Source organism: Condylura cristata, unplaced genomic scaffold, assembly GCF_000260355.1.
Source record: "Condylura cristata isolate star-nosed mole 26May11 unplaced genomic scaffold, ConCri1.0 scaffold00004, whole genome shotgun sequence".
NCBI lineage: Eukaryota > Metazoa > Chordata > Mammalia > Eulipotyphla > Talpidae > Condylura > Condylura cristata.
Window position 1 is genome coordinate 68,155,740 of NW_004567105.1, and position 21,761 is coordinate 68,177,500.

The window sequence follows — 21,761 nt, forward strand, 5'->3', positions numbered from 1 at the left end:
AAAAATCCTACTTTTTAAAGTAGTAGGTAGTCTAACTTCTGCAGGACAAAGACTGAGGACGGAAATGTGAGTGAAATGTGCTCAGGCTGAAATAAAGTACTAGAGATGTAACCAAAGATGTGGGGAAATGATACTTTGGACAAGCTTTATGATTCCATCTTCAATATCTTTTTTTTTTTTTAATGAGGCATAACTTAGAGATAATAAACTGAATACATCTTAGGTTTCCATCCTGATAAAATCTTACACCTGGTTACAACCAGGTCAATATTAGAACATTTTCAGCATCTCAGCAGGTTCTCTTATGCTTTTTCCTATTAATATTCCTCTACACCAACTACAATCCTGACTTCCATCCTACTGGGTAGACTTGTAAATTCTAAACTTCCTAAAAATGAACTATTACAATATGTGACTTACTGTCTCTAGCTTCTTCCACTCGTTATTATGTATGAGAGGCTGATCCATTTTATGCTATATAGCAGTAGTTGTTTTTCATGGCTCCATAATATTCCAGTGTATGGATATACCACAGGTGGTATACTCATTCTTTTGTTGATGAGTATTTGAATTGCTCCAACTTTCAGCTATTATAAGATTCCTGTGAACATCCTTGTCAATGTCTTTTGGGGCAACCAAATACCCATTTCTCTGGAGCTATGTCTCTGGGTCACAGGGGGCAGGTATGTTTACTTTTAGGAGATACTGTCAAACAATTTTCCAAAGAGACTGTAGAAAAACTGCCACTCTCAACTAGGCTCTTACTAGTTGGAATTATGTTTTATGGTGAGCTTAAGGGTTTTTAAAGATTTTCCCTTTGTTGGATAATAGAATTTGCAGTAAATTGAACACTTTGATTGAAATCCCAGGTTGAAAAATAGGAGTTAACCACAGTCCTTGGGAAATATTAAATAGAAAACTTCAGCTCAGATTTGCCTTTCTAGAGAAGACCACCCATGATAACTCAACCAGTATGCAGATTCTTACCAAGACTTTTCTTCCAGATTTTGTGAAAAAAGCAAATATTGTGTGGAAGATATTCTCTTGTTCTTGAGGAATGATGCAGGGGATTGGGTTTTTCTGGAAAGAGCAGTTTCCCTTCTCTTGGCCCACCTGTAAAGGAAAAGAATTCTGTGAGAGTTGTCTGTTCTAAGAATGGGCCTGGAATGTCTTATTGCAGAGGTGGTAGCAGCAGAGGCCAAACCCAACTCTTCCCCTTTGCCCATTCTCCAGTGGGCAAGAGTGGCTGAAAAGTCAAAGGCAAAAGTGGTAGCATCCACAAGGCCAGATATTTGAAAATGTGAATCCATAAGTAATTAAGATGGGATGGCATATAACATGCAAACAAGGTGTGATTAAGGAAAAAATAAGATTTAAGACCAAAAAGTCCTTTATGCCTCCAAAGCACATCAACCAACATCCTTAAAGTAACTGAGACAGGCATTAATGTTCTTTCTCCCATGACTAAAGTGAGATCAGGTTGTCATTTGCCAACAGTCACACAGTCAAGAACTCAGGTCTGGCACCCAGGTCTTCTGAGACCAAGTCTTTATGCCTGGTCCACTGCCAGAGGTCTTCAAAGTGTGTAAACCTTAGGGTGCTGTAAAACCCCTCAGTACTCTCCTGAGAGATGGGGCTCCCAAGAGGGCTGAATTTGGGCCTCCTCCTCTGCTTCAACCAGAGCACCGGTCACATGCAATGTCATTTAAACTAGGGTTCTGCCACCAAATGCATAGTTGGGCTGTCACCACACTGAGTCACAGAGGAGCTGACATGCCCAGTGAGCTCGGTGGGTTACCTGATTTTGCTTCTTGTGGCGACACTGCTAAGCAACAATGGTCTAATAAGTCAAAACAACTCTGTGTAGTCTAGAGTCTTCTATTTTGATTTAAGAACAACACTATTCTTGATTTCTCAATTGAAGAGTTCTTGAGAACACTAAGTTTGCTTTACGTAGCAACATATCACATGGGTTGTAGTTAAAGACAAATGTCTTAAGTCAGGCTGCAAAATCACCAAGTAGGTATTCATAATTTAGGCTGTGCTAAAATTCCCATTTCTAACCAGAATAATCTGTTTAAACGATTTCTCTGATCTTTAAAATATAGTGAGTTTGAATTTACTCAAGAATGTTTCAACATTGTGCTAGGGAGCAAGGTTTAGTCTAAAAATTTTACAGAAAGAAATCTTTAACAATGCTAATCATTTAATAATTATAAAACAAGATTCCCCCAAATTTGTTTTTGGTCTGTGCACATATTCCAAGATTTACTATATATGCCAGAAAATAAATGAGATGAAGGTTTATTTCCTCAAATTAATTATTAGAAAAGAGATTACTGCCTTTAAATATCTCAGGCCTTGTGACTTCACACCCCTTAAAAGTACCTCATAATTTGGCACTTCAGTTGCTTAATTTGAACCACAAAATCTGGGAAGACACACCGCTTTGAAATGATCTCAATCAATGTTGGTTTGGGCTCCTTTTAGAGGTCACTAGGAAGAATTAATGTGAAGGAGAAGGTGAGATTTAACACTGATTGTTGATTTTTCCTAGGTTACAATTATTTTAAGCTGTGATAAGTATTTTAAAGCTCATTTTAGAAAACAAAACATAAGTTAACTAGTGAGCATCATGAATAATCACTTAGAAAACAAATGAAAAACACATGCTAAAATGTTTTGCACATGGGTATTTGTGCCTTGCAATAAAATTTCAGCATCAAACACGGATTCAAAATATTTTGCATTTTGAATAAATTAGAGGAAATGAACGTACTATGCACTAGAAAATTGATTTTAAAAGTAGCTTAGTAATTATATACATTGATCTCAAAAGATGCACATTTGCATGAAATCATTTTGCGAAATGAGTGGAAAGAGGAATATAAATTAGTCTATTATTCTTAGTCATTTAAAGTATGCCATTACATGACGAAGTGAAAGATGACAGAGTTCACTGATTCATTTTTCTAACTTATTTTATTGAGGCCAAATATATTCACTAAAATACACAGACCTTATGGACACAATTTATGGACTCTGACATATGAAATTGCCCACATAACTACCACCCTAAAGAAGGCACAGAACACATCTCTCTTCTAGAAAGCTCCTGTGGCCCCTTTCAGTTCCCAACTGTACCTCTCATGCAACCACTGCTCTGATTCCTACAAGATGGTAAAGTCTGTTAAATCATCCTGTTACAGGGTAGCCCCGAGTGGACTGGGCTGCCTATCTGTGGGGCCTCATCCGCATGCTCACAATTCGGTTATACTGCAGGCACACACAAAAGGGTCAATAACGGGTTTATTTACAAAAGGGGAAAGGAATAGGAAACAACTCAGGTAAAGAGAGCGGGATACAAAGTCACTGGAATACCTCACCGCTAGGCTGACTGAACACACTGGGTCAGGAGAACCGTTCCCCGAACGAGAGAGCGAGAGATGCAATCGGGCCCTATTTATCCCCTAAATGTCCCAGAATTCCTGCTAGCTCTGCCCTTGGGTCCTTACAGTTCTCTCCCTGGTGCTGCTGGGAGTTGTAGTTTCCAACACTGGAGTGGGGGATAGTGTCCAGAAAGCTGGAGTAGAGTGTGGAGTCCATAAGACGCTGCAGAGTTCCTTTAGGACATCCTTCCCCTTAACAATCCCATTAAGGAAGTGTGTGTGGGGGGATCATGTCTTTGGGGGTTGCCCTCTATTCAGGCACATAGAAGACAGAAACCATTTACAGTATTGACCATTTGAGCATGTGAATGTGTGCACGCGTGTTCCTGACTCCAGGAAGTTTTCACGCAGAAGCACGTGGGTTTCCCATTGCCTTCTGGAGTGGATGTTCGCTGCAAGTCCCCCTGTGCCTCTATGGCCCTATGGCAGGCACATGCCTCTGTCCAGCTGCCAGGCTCCACTGCCCAAATGCACTTGGTCTGGGTTTGGAGCAGCAGACCCTCTGCATCCTTCCCTAATTAGAATCAGGGTGGGGCTGAGTTCCTCCTGGCTTTGCAAATTTGTGCTTGGGTTTCCCAGCCTGGAGAGGAAGCTTGGGAGTGGAGCACAAGCTCAGTTGGGCTCACTAACGTGCTCTGGTTTGTGGAGGCTGGCGCCTTCATCCCCACAGGATGCAGGCACAGGAGGGCAGGGAGCTGGGGATGGTGGGATACCAGGGCAGGAAACCACCCCAGGCTCAGCACGAATATGAGGGAGGGGGGGCGAAGCTCAGAGCTCTGGGGCCTCTCCCGTGGCGGTGAGGGGGGCCTGTGAACAGGGGGAGATGGTGCTGTGCTGTGAGTTGATGTGACACAAGATCTGCTCCAGTGGAATTTGGAGAAGGGAAGTGGAGACTGAGTCTGTGGTGAATGGAAAGCTTAGGCAGTTGTGCTCCCGACTGCGGTTACATGGGAATCACTTCAATCAGGGGGAAACCACCTTCTGGGAGGTTCAGGGTGGTCCTCTTTCAAAGGAGACTGAGTCTGTATGGGCCTGATTCGGATCAGCTAATCCTACTGTAGACACTCCCTCAGCTAAAACTGAGAAACTCAGTCCTGGCTAGGGTCATAGGTGGGAAGGGCTTTCCTGTATATGTTGGACACATAGGCCAGAACCAAACACCAGCCACTTTTGCTGCTCTCACCAGGCGCCAGGCTGTGAGTGTTTCACACTTTCCATCCCCATGGCTGGGAGGTGAGTGTTATAACTATCCCCATTTCACAGGTGGGAAAACTGAGAGGCAAGGGAAGGCCAGCCCACACCCCCCAGCTGACAGGCAGTAGAAGTAGCTGGGGACACAGGCCGCCGACTTCCAGAAACCTGCTTGTAACTGCTTCCTCATCCCTTAGGCACAGCGGCTTTGGCCTGGAAGCCCAGGAATCCGGGCGACATCCACCCTGACCCAAGGCTGCCCCCTATGGCAAGATGACTCCCGCCTGGACCGTGGGGGGAGGTGAGGGGGCTTCTAGCAGGGTGGCCAGGTTGCGCCATGCTGTCTTGGGCTGGAGGGGAACAGAGCATCCTGGAATGTTGTTTCTGGAAGGCAGCTCTGAGATCATGCGGTCCCGTGGCCTTGGCTGACAGATAAGGAAGCAGAGGCCAGAGTTCCATGACTCGCCTAGGGTCATGTGATTGGCTGCTGGCAGCAGGGGCGCCTGGGAAGGAATGCTGCACCCAGGGGCCTTGCTGAGCTTCAGGGGCCCCGGACCAGCCTTTGTGCTTCTTCCTCACAGCTGTGCCATTTTGGGTGTTCAGGACCTCGGTTTCCTCATGTGTAAAATGAGGCTGGTGAACAATGAGGGCACTAAGGTTATCCTCAGTTGATTCCACACTTCGAGGACTATTTGTGTATTTACATTACAGCATGGGGTCACTAATCTCACATTTCACAGATAAGCAATTACTGATGCCCCACTCTGATGACTTGGCCCTAACTAAGGACGTCATGCTTTCTTGTCACATTAGACACTATCCAAGCGCCACACATGTTCTATAGCTTCATTTCCTTGGCTGAAGCCTTTGTGGCCACTGCCCCCTGCCCCTCTCTGCCCACTCACTTCTCATCTGCTATCTAGACTGAGTCTAAGTGCTTCCCATGACAGGGCTGCTTATCTTCCAGGACCGCTGGGAGCTGGAAGCGCTCCATGTCTACTGGCATGTGAATAAAAGGACTTCAGCAAACACACAGAATAGGGACAAGAGGCTGTGGGACCCATCTGGCCTTCCCCATTCCTCATGGCTAACCCCATGCCCCTGTCCCCTGTCCTATCCCCCTCCCCCCACCCCAAGAAAACCTGGTGCAAATTCAAAGTGAGACATGGTGGTGATGTGGGAAATTGTCAGCAGTCCAGGGAGAAGGTGGGCATCTGGGCCAGCCTCAGTCAAGGGAGCTTCTGTGGGCTGAAGCCTCCACAGATCGAGACCTGTCCAAGGACAAAGAGTCCCTGTACATCTAGATGGTGTGGTAAAGCCTGGCGTCACAAAAAAACTGAACTTGGAGTATGAATCACAGCTGATTCCATGGATCTGATACTGAAAATAAAAAGAATCAAACCTCATTTCAAATGCTGCCATCATCCGCTATTAGGTAGAAAAGAGACATCTCAGGCGTTTTGCTAAAGACTCCCAGGCAGCTGTGGTCTGACAGAGTGGAGGCACAGGCTTCTCCGTGGTGTCGCCTCAGAAAGAGGCCCACATCAGCTACCTCTGCTGACCCAGAGAGAGAGAGCAGGCCTCAAGCCTGGAGGGGCAGAACAACTCTCTGATCTGTTTTTTGCATACAAATACCACCCAGGACTCCGGGCCAAAGCCCAGCTGCCTGAAGTCCATCTTTATTCTTCATTCAGATATAAATGGGAACAACACTAACTACATTAGGTGCTGTTCTAAGGGCCATGGGATCCTTATAACAAACCATACATAGAGGGACCTGTATAATTTATGGTCTAACCTAGGGTATTTCTGAGATAAAAGACTGAAGTCAACCATGTAGAACAGCAAGACATTAGGGATGTACCAGGCCAGCTGGGCCATCTGCTCTCAATTTTCAAATTCTTCTTACAGATGGGGAAACTAGGCCCAGAGTCATCTACATGTAAGGTCTAACTGTAGACAGGTACCATCTCCAAAGTCCCCCCAGGACCCGGCCGTCTCCCCCCTCCTTTGCACCAGGTTGTGGGCGTCTGCTCCCCAGGCACTGTCTCGCTGTCTATCAGAGCAGGCCTCCAACTGCGGTGATAAATCTGTCCTACACATTTCTCCCCCTCTCAGCAGCTCTGCATTCCAGCCTCAGAGGGAACACTTCAGGTATATCTTGTGGGATGAAAAGAACATACAGATAATAGAGAGAGGAGGGGGAAGGAAATCCCAGGGAGAGGGGACCAGCATGTGCAAATGTATGGAAGTGCAAACAGCAGCCTTTGAGTCTAGAAAGCCTGGGACTTGAACATGTCAAGCACTGGATGTATGTTCGATGTTAGTGGCCAGAAGTAAGGCAGGTTATGTGGGCCTGGACATGAAAGAGGGTTTTGTAGGTAAATCTGTCAGGGGGTGGGGGCAGTTAACCAGAGGTGGAGTCAGCTGTCTCAAAAGAAACTAATTTTCACCTCTGAAGTGTGGTATTTTTGGCATTTCTTAACAGGCTAGGCATAGATGTCACCTGCTATCAGAATAAGCCCCATTCTTTGCCCATTGTTCAGCTGACCAGGCTCTAGAGCTGGGAAAAGGCACCAGAGTATCCCTGGTTTGAGATCCTTTGAACACAGTACATAAACAATAAAAGCAAAATGGGAGGTTGACTTAGCAAAGGAATAAACTCAGTGGCAGTGATGTTTCGCTTGGAGTCACCTCCAGCATGGGTCTGGGATGAAGTCTGGTCTAAAAACTATGTTTGTTGAATCAACTTGATTAAAGAGGGCACAGGTTCATTTTTGAAAAACATATGTTCCATGTTAACTCTCATTTATCTGCTAATCGCTGACTCTGTTCTCTGTTACATCCTAGGGCTGCCTTTCCATATCACGTTACCCCATCACAGCTGATGGCAAGTGGGTAAACACGACCTGTCCCCTGACTTACCACCTGCTTTTCGGAGTTCACATGCCCCCTGAATTTGAAAACTCTGAGAATGTTTTGAATGCTCACTGTTCATTCAATGACCCCCTGATGACTCTCGGAACCCAGGTTTCAGAAGACAGTGAGTCCCCTTCTAGTCTGAATATTTTCCACCATGACCTTGAGGACATTAATTTTAGGTCTCCAGAGTTTGCAATAAAAATAGTATTTATAAAATGATTGAGACACTAAACCAACTGGTTGATTAGGCCAATCTAAGAGGATTACTATTTGAAATACCAGTAAGAACAACATATTTTCCATTCAGCAACATGCAAACTGGGATAATAGTCTGAGAGTGATACAGAGTTCTTTATAACATACATTAAATCATGTTGGGATTTCTAATTGTTCCTTGGTATTGAACAAATAATAGCCCCAAAATGACTTTTAATAATAAATCCTAAGACAAATATTTCCATGTGTAACTGTTCGTTCCAGGCCTTTGCAATAACACAGCAAGTTATCTAAGCACTTGACATGCATGCCAAACATGTTTTTCTTGCACATATAATGAAATATTTTTAAAAATCTAGAAGCCCTGGCCCTCCCTGGTGGCGCAGCGGGTTAAAGCACAACACTGAGAATCTAAAGCCGCTTCCGCATGAGTTCGATTCCCGCCTGCCCCGGAGGTGACCACATGGTGTGGCAGACCTCTCCTGGCCCGCCCGCTGCTCCCCTCAGCAGTGTACTTCCTCGATCTGCCTGTTCTGCTCCCCACTCTGTCTCTGGTGAAGCCTCTCACCGCCCCTGAGCCTCTGGCCTGTACCCCAGTTCTGTATGCACAAATAAATAAATCTTTAAAAAAAAAAAAATCTAGAAGCCCTGAATGTGCAAAGGCTCTATGCAATGCAATGACAGCATTTAATATAAGAGCAGAGAAACAGAAACAATGATAATCATCTTGTGAAGTTCCTGAGGATGGGTATGCCTAGTTTGATGTTATTAATACAGTTAAAAGGTTGAGAGCAGCATATGGCTATGTTATGTAAAGGTAGGAGTTCTCAAAGGCAACTTCTCACAGACTCTTCTGAAGAGTCAAGGATATTGTGCTTTGGGAAGAGGGTCCTCCTGTTTATTAGTTCAGCAAATTCTACTTTTCTGTAGTCACTCCCCAGTAAGTTCTATCTTTGGACATTCCCTCCAAACCTCATTCCTCAAATGAACAGCCATGTTCTCTCTCTCTTATTTTTAACAAAATGGGCAAATAAATGCATGTAACAATCCCCCATAAATGACAGCCTGCTACCACTCCTAGAGGTAAGAATGGGGCTGGAGGAACAAGAAATTGAAGAGTGACCCAGTGTCATTTAAATTCTAGAAAGAAAAAGATAATAGTAGCTTTAAAAAGCCTGAACATATCATAACTTTAGATGTCTTCTCATGTAAAATAATTAAAAGACTTGTGTTTGCCAACTTCCCACTTCTTAAGGCCTTCGCCTATTGTGCAAAGTTGTATTAAGTTGCTATATTAAATCTAAAAGGTTAGGATGTTACTAACACCAAAACTGAAACAGAAAATACAGGGGCAAAGTCTCAAAATCCAGGTTCCAGAGGGAAGAGAGGGTACGATCCATTATGTGTCTGACCTCCTAGTCTGCTGTTATTTCATGAAAAAAATAGAAGTCACTTCTTATAATAATGGTAAAAGCCAAAGAGTATCCAACTTCTTCCCACCCCCAGCTCTATGATTTGGCTAAAACAACTGTGTCCCCTCCCCCACTGTGTCCCCTGGGTGTGACAGGCCTCCACACAAGAGCACAGACCACCGCCAGCCTGCTGGTAAAGCTGAATTCATCTACATTTAATCAGAGCAAGACAAGCCCAGCACATGAGGCCCATTTCGCCAGTCAGGGGATGGCCTTTTGCTGCAGTTAAAGTGATACAGATGGGCTGTAGTTTCAGAGAAGCAGTGACACAAAAGAATTTCCAGATGCGGTCAGATTTTCATTAACAAAAAAGCGAGACATAAATGTTATCGGAGCACTTGACATGCATGCCAAAATGGTTTTCTTCCACAGATAATGAAACATTTTGGAAGCAGAATGGTCTGGTGATTTGGATAATAAATGAGTCAGTAGCCCGCCTATGGGACACAACACAGTTCTGGGAATTGCATCAACTTACGTAAGTCCCGATTCTAGCTCTCCGACCCATCATGGCGAAGAGCAAGGCTCGTGCCCTCTCACACTCTCCTGTTGATGTGCTGAGTTCTGGCTGCCTTCCTCAGAGAGATCACTCTATTACCCTCTTATGAGAATGCAAATACCAACAATTTTGTGGGTGCTATGGTTCATGTGTAACCGTCTGTTGAACCCTTCACTACTTTCCTGAGTGTAAATAGGTCATAGGGTTGAAAAGAGAAATCTGCACGTCATTCTTTATGCCTGATGTTCCAAGGCTTCATGGGATGGCAGAAACATGCTTTAGGTCATCCATTTAGTTTATTAAAGAGAAGTAAGAGCAGTTGGTTCCCTGAAAGCTGGGGAGATAATGACTTCTCAGGGTCTAACAAGTTGAAAAAGTTCCTTTTGGTCAGAGGGAACTTGGTGTGTCTGGCAGAAGGGAGTTTTCCTGTTTTTGTGCTTCCGAAGCATATACAATTAGTCCTCGGCAGGTTAAATTAGAACCATGTGTTTCTCGGCACTGACCGATGAGCTCTGTTTATCCTCAGTGAGATTTCCTGTTCTCAACTTCAGTAACAACCCATCACCCCTGCAATGACAAGGCTCTGTGGCATGCTGCTTTTAAGGAATGAGAAAAGGAATGGAGCAAAGTGCATAATCACCAACTTTTAAGGACTCTTCATGCTGGAGGCCAGCAAACACCAGGCGCCTAAGCATCAGCATTCCAGCCGGCCCACACGCCAGCAACATGCCTTCCTGCTTCCAGATGTCACAGCAGCCCCAGCGAGACCCTCAGCTCCTTGATAAGGCCGGCGCCCTCGAGCAGCAGCCCTGGGGCTTGATTCATTGCCTCTGTCCACTGGGGTGAAAGAGCAGCCTCCCAGGCACACAGTGTGTGGACAGCCCAGCTGACGTTTGTCTCACCTTCCAGGGGTGTGTTGAGTGTGAGCTCAACACACACACACACACACACACACACACACTTTCTCCCTCTACTCAGACTAAAATCCACCCCAGAGCCCAGAAAGAGCTCTTGTTCCAGAATCCGATCAGCCATCTTCTTTTAAGTGTTTGGCTTCTGTTAAGAAAAATAACTGAAGCCAACCTAATTCTGACCCACATCATGAACATGACGATTCTGCTCACATCCTCATACATGTAGAGAGAAAGAAAAGAAATATTTGAAGCCAATGCTGAGATTAGTAGACCTGACATGGATACAAGTGTGTGTGTAGGAGGGAGGAGAGAGGCTGGAATGGAGGGGCATGGGGGAAGGGGAGTGAGGGGCAGGGCAGGAGGGGAGAGATTCCTGCTTTGAAATTAAGGCCACCTCATTGTAGTGCAAGTCAGTTGCCAAGACATTTCTACTTGGGAATTTCAACCTGAATTTCCTTGGTTCTTAGCCCTCCCAGGAGCTTGGAGGATGTGTTGCAGGGTGTATCTGTGCATAAAGACACATACTCTACCTTTTAGGCAGAAAAGTATTTGTGATGGTGATACTTGTAAAGTGGCAGCAGCCATTTTAGTTTTCTCATCTGAGCACTATGATCCAGGCCCCAAATGCTAGAGACACATGGAAAACAAGACAGCCATGACATTTACTGTCATGATGCCTTTATTCTTGTAGAAGATAATAAAAGAGAGTCATTTCAGGAAGTAGTAAATTCTATGAGGAAAACAACACACAGGGAAATGGGACAGAGTTTGTGGTGGAGGATCGTAATGTTCGCTCAGGTGGTCAAGGAAGATGTCACTGAAAGAGTGAACTCTGGTTCAGACTTGGTTTATAAGGAGCCATGTATAGATTTGGGGAAATGTGCTCTCAGTAAGGGAGATGCAAAGGCCCTGAGGCAGGACTCTTGGAGGGCACCTAGGAGGTCTGAGGATCTGGAGGAATGAGGGGGTTTTCCACAGCTTGAGGGAGGGAACAAGCCATTAGTAAGGTCAGGGACCCAAGGAAGTGCAGGGTGGTGCTTCCAGCAACCTTCATGCTCCAGAGGGCTGAAAGTCAAGGTGAGGGAGGAGGCTGGGGGCTGAGTGTACAGGAGGGCTATGCCTGGAAAGGTGGGTGGAGATTGAGCAGGGGTTTGGCTCACATGGTGCCCATATTAAGCGCTTCTTGCTGACCTTTTACAGAGAACCTCAGAAGTGCAGCTGATCGTTAAACAGAACTTCTAGGAAGAGAAATCAGCACGCTCTCAAATGATCAGTGAGTCTTCTCTATTGAGTAAGGAATGTCAGTGATGAGGAGAGACTGGATAAAAAGGCACATTATTTGGTGCTCACTTTTACATTTTTATTTATTTGGAGAATTTGAAGAGCGCACAGTAGAAGACCTAGAGGGGAAGAGCTCTAAAGGAACTGTTGTCATGTGTTAGGGAAGCTGGAAGACTAACAGTTGAACTTCTGCCTAGAGGGAGCTAGGTCCCTTCCATTTTAGCTCAGATAAGTCTGGGAAAGTCAGAGCATTAAGAACTGAAGATAGTCATAAAAAGTGGTATTCGAGGGATGCCAGAATGCCTGAATTAAGAGAACTTACTGGAAACAACTCTGTTGTACTGGGGTGAGGTCTGGATTGTTTTCTGTCCAAAATCAGCAGACTGGGTCACATAACCCTACACACCTACCTGCTTTTCTGTTCCCCCTTCCTTCTTATCATATGACTTAAGCTGCATTAGTAACAGTTCACTTCACATAACACCACTTAAATTATAGGATATTAAGCAGATTGAACATCACCCAGGACGCTGCCTCCTGGGGAGGGTTTCTAAGCCTCGAAGCCTTGTCAGCAGGAACCTCCCATGCAGACTGAGTGCCAACTTGTTACCAGGTAGGCCCTCAAGTTTCTACAGCAAAAACAGCGTGAAGGGACAGAAAGAAAATGGCATATGTTCACCATGGGGGAGAGTAGTAGAAAAGTGAGTTGTTCAAATTTTGCTCTGGTTAATTTGCTGGGCTGCTTTTAAGTGCCAGGTCTGGCTTGAGTACAAGTTAAATCTTGGCCTCCAGCAAACTTGCTGCAGGGGAGACTTCTTGTTACAATTACTCTCCATGCATAACTAAGTCATAAAACCCATGAATTTGCTCATGCCAAATGTGCCTTCATCACCAGCTGGCTTTAAAAATCAGTGCTGCTGTCAACTGCCATGGCCAAAGAAACCAGTGACTCACCTTGTGGCAGAATCTCCCCCCATGAGTGCTGATGAGCACATGCTCAGGGTGCCCACTGTGGGCACCGTGCAGGGGCAGCTGGGCTGGATTTCCAAGGAGAGCTAAACCCAAGGGCAGAATTCTCAGAAACACTGACTTGGCGAGGTCTTCTTGGGCAAAGATCACATCACAGAGACAGCTTGGTTTCCTCCACAGCCCTGGGTGAGGCCTGCCTGACCACTCCATTTACAACAACCACCCTTCCCTGGGTGCTATGGTGGTGGGAGAACAATGGGACTATACCCGAACGGAGAACCATGATGCAAGAAAATTAATACAAAAATAAAAATATTACAAAAATAAAATAAACTACCATCCCTCCTTTTATGTCCTGTCGCCTTCATTTTTCTCCATAGCACTTACCATCATATAACACACTGCACCCCTCTGCTCTGCCTCCCTCCACCAGGATATAAGTCACACAGGCTGGAAATGATCGTTTTTGTCTGTTTTGCTCCCTGTATACTAACCCAGGGCTTGGTATGCGGCAGGTGAATGAATGATGTGGGAATAAAAGATCCCAATAGCCATGTGAGGCAAGGATTGTCATCACCATTTTATAAAGGAAGACAGGGAAGCTGGGTGAGATTCAAACCAGGGCATCTCAAATGTTCATGTACAATCAACCACTGGGGCTCTTGTCAGAAGGCAGATTCTGATGTAGTGGGTCTGCTGGCGCCTGAGACTCTGTGTTTCTACATTTCTAACTTCCCAGTAATGCTAATGCTCCTGGACAGCTATATGCCAGACAAAACAATGTCAGGAAGCCTGCAGTCTAATGGTTAAGCATGAAAAGCAGCTCAGCCAATTACTAGCTCCGTGACCTTGACCATCCCTCTGTTGGTGTCTGTTTCCTTACAAATTATCACGAAGATCAAATTGGTCCAGATACAGTACTTGGTACAGTGCCTTATCTGTAATAAGCTATTCATAAAAATGTTATTATTAGCCTGAACATAAGAATTCCCTCTCAGAATCTTATCAGAGGTTTTGCTTGTTCATCTTTATTCTTTTTTTCTTTCTGTTTTCCAGACTGGTCCACCTCGACTGATCTACTTTCAACTTTACTGATTCATCTTTGTAATTTCTAATCTGCTACTGAGACCCTCTAGTGAATTTTTCAATTCAGGTATTATATCTTCTATACCTACTTATCTGTCACTTGGGGTCTTTTGCAGTTCCATACAAGTTTCAGTAATGTTTGTTCTATTTCTTTGCGCAATGCCAGAGAGAGTTTGATGGGGGTTGTGCTGACTCTGCACACTGCTTTGGGTAATATGGCCAGTTAACCGTGTTGATTTTTCAATCCATCATCATGAAATATCTTTCCATTTCTTTGTGCCTTATTTATTTTAACAGTATCTTATAATTTTTGTTGCATAGGTCTTCTGCTGCCTCTGTTACATTTTTTCCTAGTACTTAATGCTTTTTGATGGAATTGTAAATGGGATTGTTTCCCTGATTTCTTTCTCTCTAGTCTATGGCTATACCGTACAATGGAGTTTTTGTATATTGACTTTGTAGCTTGCAAATTATTACACTGATTTATTGCTTCTAAGAGTTGTTCAGTGGAATTGTTAAGGGTTTTTATGTATATAATCATATTTTCTGCAAATAATGGTAGCTTTACTTTTTCTTTTCCAATTTGAATTCCTTTTATTTCTTTTTCTTCCTTAATTGTTCTGGCCTGCCTTCTTACACTTACATTGAGATAATTTAAACATTCACACCAGATTTTAATGCAATAATGGAATAGTAAGTTTAATAGGCTTGGCAGGGTGGAGGGTACTTTGGCACTATAGCCTTGGGAAATCCTTCAATTCAAGTTTCCAAATTATTACTTTATTCTTTTATACCCATTCTACTACATATCTTATAGACTGAGGTTTTTATTTGAATGATCAAAATTTTTAATTTATAAAACTCCAGTTAATTCTATTTTATAGAAATACTGCCTTTTGTACCTCCTTGAAGAGATCTATTTTGCTTACCTGAAATAATCTGTGTACCTTGTTTATTGCAACTTCTGATATTCTTCTTTGGCTAGCAGTTGTCATGTCTCTGCCCTGGCTCTGCCCTGGCGCTGATGCTCAACATTAGTAGTGATCTTGGTGGTCTGCTATCACTTCAATAGGTTCTGTGAACTGAATCTGTCTGCTGGTTGAGGAGTGTGGGTAGGGCTCCCGGCAGAGGTGTGAAGTACAGTACACTCAAAAACTGGGAAGCATTCTGGAGTTATACAGATAAGGTTACAAATCCAGCTCTGTGACTTCCCAGTTGTGTAATATTGAACAAGCCTTTGAGTCTTGCATCCTCAACTTAGAAAAATGCCCTTACCTTATGAAGATGCTAGGAAGATTAAATTTGACAGCAAATAATCAAATGCTACTAGAACTTTAGGGCTGCAATAAATGGTATTCATTTTGTGTGTGTGTGTGTGTGTGTGTGAATAGTTCAGGAAAAACTTCTCCAACTTTAGCCTTTGACCATGTGACCACCCAACTCCATTCTCCTTAAAAACATTCCCAGATCATCCTTAAGGAAAACAACTCACTCCTCCATTTCTAAATTTAAGCTTCTCTATAGCCACTGGTATACAATTCCCATATTTTCTTCCTAGGAATACAGACATTCTCATCACATAGTAACATGTTTCAATATCAATGGGCTTATTTTGACAGAAATTAGATCATGGGCAACTCTGTGATGTGGGCAGATAAAATTTACTAAAGTTATTTATCAAAGTATATCTTGGGGGTAGTCTGCTGGATCCTGGGATTAATATCATATTGATGTCACTCTCCTAATGGAGCTCTATGGCTGTGGCTCTTTGGGAAACTATCCTTCATCCTCATTCTATTTTACTTCCTGGGAATCAGGTGAGTTCTTTAGATCACTGCACAGACAGAGCAAGCCAGGGAGGTAAATCTTTGCAGATGACTGCATGAAGAGAGGCATTCATTTTGTATCTCTTCTAGATCAATAATGTTATTCCTTTCACCTGGAATCACAGTCCAGCTCTTTAGAACCTGTCATTTATGACTTCTTCCTTTCTTCTATATTAACAAGAATCAAACCCTAATGCCTTCCCCTGCAGTGTTAGAAAGCTGCTTAGGTTTTCAATATCAGTTAATGAAGCTTGGTACCTGAGACAAACCTCCCATCCATTCCTGCAAACTTCCATACCATGAGTGAAGCCATAGTATGGAGCAAGACCCCGATTCTTGTGATCTTCCCTTCATGTGTCAGATGTGACAGATGTGCCAACTCAGCTTAGACCTGTGCATAGGGGCTCTGCTAAAGGTCATTTCTGTAGAAAGACTGCAAAAATCAGTGAACCTCTACATTTTCCAGTCCAGTCAGAAGTTCCCATCAAGACATGCAAGGGAAGGTCAAGCCTCAGTTCAACAGAAGTCTTCTGTCAGGAACAAGTGCCTGTTTGGGCTCTTGCAGCTCTCTGTCCCATAGATGCCACCACACTCTGCAGCCACCCAAGGTCATCTGCTGGCAATATCTGCGACGTGTAGTTACACAACCTCTGGTGGCAGAGAGCATGGCCTTCCCCATGGAGGTGCTGGTCCACTAGTGTACGCAAATGATGCACCTAAGAGGGAGTGACTCACTTATCATTGGCACAGCCATGACTGAGGTTTATTACTCCCTGTCACAGCACCAACATGGCAGCACACTCTATACTTTGGAGAAAGATTAGAGAACTATTTGTAGAAGTGCTAGGCAGAAAGAGAATGGAGAATCAGAATCTTCTGCCTGGGATGTTCCTTCTTCACCTGTTTTCTTGGTGAACTCCTACACACCCTCTAAGTCCCACCTGGGGAATAGTCCTGCTCCCTCCCCAGGTTGGGCCCTGTCCCCTGTACCAGCCCTCACTCTTGGCATGTCCCCATTGTCACACTGTTCTATGGTGTTGCACCTGCAGACTGTAAATTTCTGGGAGTGCTAGGTGACATATTCCTTTTCTCAGGCCCTGGCATATATAATAGGTGCTTGTTCCACCAGTGTCTGCAGAATAAATCAAGAATGATACATGCTTGTGCTGATTTTATTTTAGGCTAGAGAAGCGTGTCATTCTTTCTCTTCTCTCTCTAATATTTTCATGGTTATTCCCACATGGCTTCCTGGGGGACACTACAGTTAACATTTTTTTTTTTTGCAGTGCTGTGGGAAGTGTGTCCCCATGGGGCTCACACAACCCCAGTGGGTAGGAGGCATTCTGAGTTGATAAGTCTTTTCTCAGACTACCACCTCAGCTCTGTTGCTAAATAAAACACAGACAGGGTGGAGGGGCCAAGACATTTGCTATGGGGAACAAAGATCAGGAACTCTGGCTGGGAGTATGGTGTGGTCACACTTCATTAGGCTCCTCTATAAACATCTCTCCCATGTCAGTAAAAGTAATCTCCATTCACAGGCAGCTGGACCTCAAGAACCCCCTGGGAAGAACACATATAAGACTCTGGTGAAATCTAGGGGAGGCCCATCTGGCCCACGGATCCCAGATGTAGCCCCAAAGACTTCTGAGTGAATGCTGAAGCAACACTTGAAAATGGGCCATAGAGTTGGGACTAGCAAGGGGGTGATGGCCCAGGGCCTGAGGGGCCAGCTGCGTGACTCCTGCAGCATTGTATATGGATGAGGTCCACAGATAAGATGGATACCACAGGGGCACTGTGGAAGCAAAAACAATTGAGGGTCCCCTGGGTATCAGCAGGGTGACAGCTGGGCTATACCTCAATGCCTGTTATCTGCCTCTGGGTGCGATTTGGCTTCATACGTAGAATGGTGGTGGGTGAGAGTGGCCATGGGGATGAAATGCTTTGGGTTTTGGGGTTGCCTTCCTATGCCATGCAGAACAGTGTTGGCTTCTCTTGAAAGGAGTCAGTTTGATTTGTACCAAATCCATAGATGGAAATTCATAGAAGTAAATCCCTACTCAAAGTGCCAGAAGACCAAAGGGAAAGATGTTGAGCTTTCCAAGCCACACCTGACCCAGGAAGCATTCTCTGGCTCTACATGAGCAAGGGAGGGGCTAGGAAGGGGGTGGGGGAACTTGGATGACAAACAGGATGCCTTTGCCCTCAGATCCAAGGCTTTAGGGTAGAGGGTGAGTGGGCTGCCAGCCTCTGAAACAAGGCCCATTTTACATCTGCCCTAGCATCTCTCTGGGCACCAGTGATGGCTGTACATAAGAATATGGTGCTTCCCTACGTGGGGAGTGAGACTTGCCAATGAATTTGAATTTCTGTGTTGTGAAAATACCATAAGCCTCTTATCATGAAGTGGTCTTACCCAACTGAAGTCTTGACCGTCCTGGAAAACTCTGTTTCAGACTTTATGGAATATCTAAATGTAATTTAAAAAATTCACAGGGTTTTTTCCTAAGAGTTTAAAGTTGGAATGCAGCCAGTTCACCCCACTTGGGTGTTTTAGGGTCCATTCAGCTAGACTAACAGCCAATCAGCTCTGCAGATTTTCAGGAAAACTACTGCTAATGCCTTCCAGGCAAGCCAGTTATTTATAAATGCGCTTCAAAGTCTTCTCCAATGGCTTTCCCTTGGTTTGATGATTAATAAAGAGAAAAAGTGTGTGCTTGGTTCTGAGATAGCTTCAGATTCCTGGTGACTTAAATTTCCTGTTTTAGGCAATAAATAATTTGGTCTGTTGGGAAAATTTCTCTGTAGGTATTTATGTGAATAATTCTAAGAGCATGCTCAATGAATAGGATATTTCTGGACATTGGACAAAAGTAGAGCAGTTAGTATGATTAGTAATATGATTAACAAGAGGGTGGACAGGAGCACATGTGACTGGGTGACCTCATGCTAAGTTCAACCCATGCTGTGCTGTTGCTACAGAACACTGGGGCTTTTCTGACGTTCAAGCACAGCTCACGCACAGGCTGGCCACGGGACGTGAGTGCAATGCTATGAAGGATGGAAATGCCGGATCATCCAACTCAACTGATCTGTCCTATGGTCAACATCTCACCTGTCCAGGTTTTTAGCCCATGTGGCCATGAGGGCAATGACGCCAGATGTCATTATTGCCTCACACAGTGCTTTCTCAGCCTCCACCCTGAAGGCAGTATCTTCTCCTACTGTGAGTTCAGACATGTCGCAGGCTGTGAGGCTTCCTGTCCCTACTTTCCAGCTTCCTATTGAGAGACTGTCCCCTGGGGCAGGCTGTCTGCACGTACTTCTGTGAAGGGCAATGCGTCAATGATTCTCTCAAGGTGGACCTCATGTGCTCACATTATGCAGTGACCCTTCAGTGACTCTGCAGTGGCGTCTCCCAGGAGGGCTCACCTCACATCTGGCTACTCAAGAGCCTGAGGCACAAGAGAGTCTCAGACCCCTCTAATGGACGCACACAGATGGATGTGTTAAATCATTCCTCACCTATCAAAACTCACGTCACTGAGCAGAAGGATTTCTGTTGAGATTTTTATGCACCAAGAGTAAACCACTTTGTTTTATGCTCTGGATTTATTCAGTCCACAAATATTTACTGGGCAAATATTATATGCCGATCATTGTGCCAGGCCCCGAGGATACAGCAGTGGGCAGATAAAAATCTCTGTCTTCATATGGTAGGACCAGGTGGACACAGAGAAACTGGTCAGAGGAGAAAATGTAAGGTGTGTTCAGCTAGTGATAAGGGTGATGGTGAAATATCAGCCAGAAATGGGGGTGAGGACAGCTGGCACAGAGGCTGCTCAGGGAGGTCTCACTGATGCGTGACTTGTGAGCAAGCAGTCAAGGATGTATCTGAGAACGGCATTCTTGGTAGAGGGAAGGTAAGGATGGCATTCTGGAGGTGGAAAGAGAGTGTCTGCTCTTCTCTGGAACTGTCATGGAGGGAGTGTTGCTGAAGACGAAAAAGCGGGGAAGAGGAGGAGGAGATGAGGTCAAAGACTCCCAAAAGACACCTATTATTGGCTGTGAGACCAAGAGATGAGCTGGAAGAACCCAGGGCGTGGAGGGCTTGAGCAGAGTAACATGATCTCACTTACACTGGGAATACATTCTGCTACTGGACCAAGAACAGACTGTGGCATGTGGGGAGGGAGAGCTGTGGGGTGTGGGAAGCAAGGACACTGGTAAGGGGACTACTACAATAACCCTGGTGACAGATGATGGTGCCTTGGACCAGAGTGCTGGCAGTAGAGGTGTACAGAGTGGTGACACACTCAATGACTTCCTGATGTGTTGTGAAGGTGGAGCCATTCAGTTTGCTAGTGGACTAGATGTTAAGTGGGGAAAAGGAGAGGTGTCAAGGATGACCCAAGCAAAGATAAAGATGTAGTAACTACTTGCTGAAATGGGAGAGGTTGTAGGAAAGCAAGTTTGGAAGGACACTGTCAAGACTTCTGTTTGGGCTAAGACTGAGATTCCTGTTAAGCATCCAGGCAGAGATGGCTTGAAGGTAGTAGACACTCAAGTCTGAAATTCATGAGAAGCATCCAGTGTCATCAGTTCAGACTAGATTTAATGCAATGGGTTTGGGCGAATCCCTGAGATGAATGTAGAAAGAAAGGAAGACCCAGAGCTCTGTAGAAGTTAGGAAGATGAGAGGAGCTAGAGAGAGGGGAGAAACCAAGGGAAAGTGATGTCCTGGAAATGAAGGATAATGCTTTAAGGAGGTGGTTGGAATGATCCATGCTATTAATTAAGCTTCCCTAGAGATTAAGGCATCTACAGTTGACTCAGGATCAAGCAGAACTGCATATTCTGCATATAAATTTCAGTTTCCACCTACATGTAAGTACTCTACAAACATCTTTCATCCTCTGGGCATTAGCAATCCTCTGAGGATCTTTGTGAATTCTGTGACTCTTCCCTCAGAAAAACACATTCGGGTACACACAAGGCTACACACAGTTCCTGAGGGTTCCTAGAACCAGTAAAGTCGAGTGTAGTTCCCCCCTCCTCCACCAAAGATGACTTCTTCAGTCATTAACCAAACTTTCTCTGTGTAAAGAATCAAGGCTTGCAGGTAGTGTGGCTTTTCTCAATGTGTTTCCAAAGGCTCAAATGACTTAATTTTTTTGGCCCTTGGATGGAATATAAACCACCAATGGACTGGCTCCAGTCAGAAAGCAGCAGTTAAACAAATAAGAACTTACCACCATCTCCTGGACATGAAACATCTCTGCGCCTCCAGAAGATAGTCGATTGGGGAAAGAGATGCTGACAGATGACCCAGGAAGAGTGCTGGGCCCTGTGTTATAGACCTGCAGGTATAAGACACACAGAGAGTTTTAATAGCACAGACCTTCTTTTCATGTCCTGCAGTATACACTCTAAGAGTCTTTTAAATGATATACACTCTGTGTATACAGATTCTAGGGATGCTAATGTAGCTGTCCCAGAACTATACTTTGAAAACAACTGATCTAGTCAACCCCCTTCCTTTTATGGTGACAAAGTGGGTCATCTTTAAACAAATGATCTAACTTAACAGAAAGGGCTATTTTTTTTCTACACGAACCTGTTGATTTGGTCTCTCCATCCTTTGCAGTCAGTGGTTCACTGACACAAGCTATGCGACGGCTATCGTCTGACAGATTCCGGGTAGCTCAGGAAAAGCTCTGAAAGATCAGACTTTCCATGCTAAATTATGTTATGACCTCTCTTTTTTGTATAATCGTAATACCTACAATTGGATTGCCTCAGCTGCATAAGGCCTGCCTGCCCTGACAAGCAAGCACTGCACCAGGGTGAGAAATTCCTCTGAAGTCAAAAGTGACTTAACAACTGGCTGATCAATAAAAACAAAAGGGCTGTTTCTGCAAAGTCTCTCACTG

At 44.5% G+C, this 21,761-nt stretch overlaps 1 protein-coding gene across 1 annotated transcript in view; it reads right to left on the reverse strand.

Moving 5' to 3' along the window:
• ITGA9 (integrin, alpha 9) overlaps positions 1-21,761 on the reverse strand; it is a 263,996-nt gene that overhangs the window by 29,174 nt on the left and 213,061 nt on the right. The window contains exons 24-25 of the mRNA XM_004676316.2: positions 21,081-21,188; positions 988-1,113 (exon numbers count right to left, since the gene is read on the reverse strand). Coding sequence (XP_004676373.2) covers positions 988-1,113; positions 21,081-21,188 — 234 coding nt within the window. The remainder of the gene's footprint in view (positions 1-987; positions 1,114-21,080; positions 21,189-21,761) is intronic.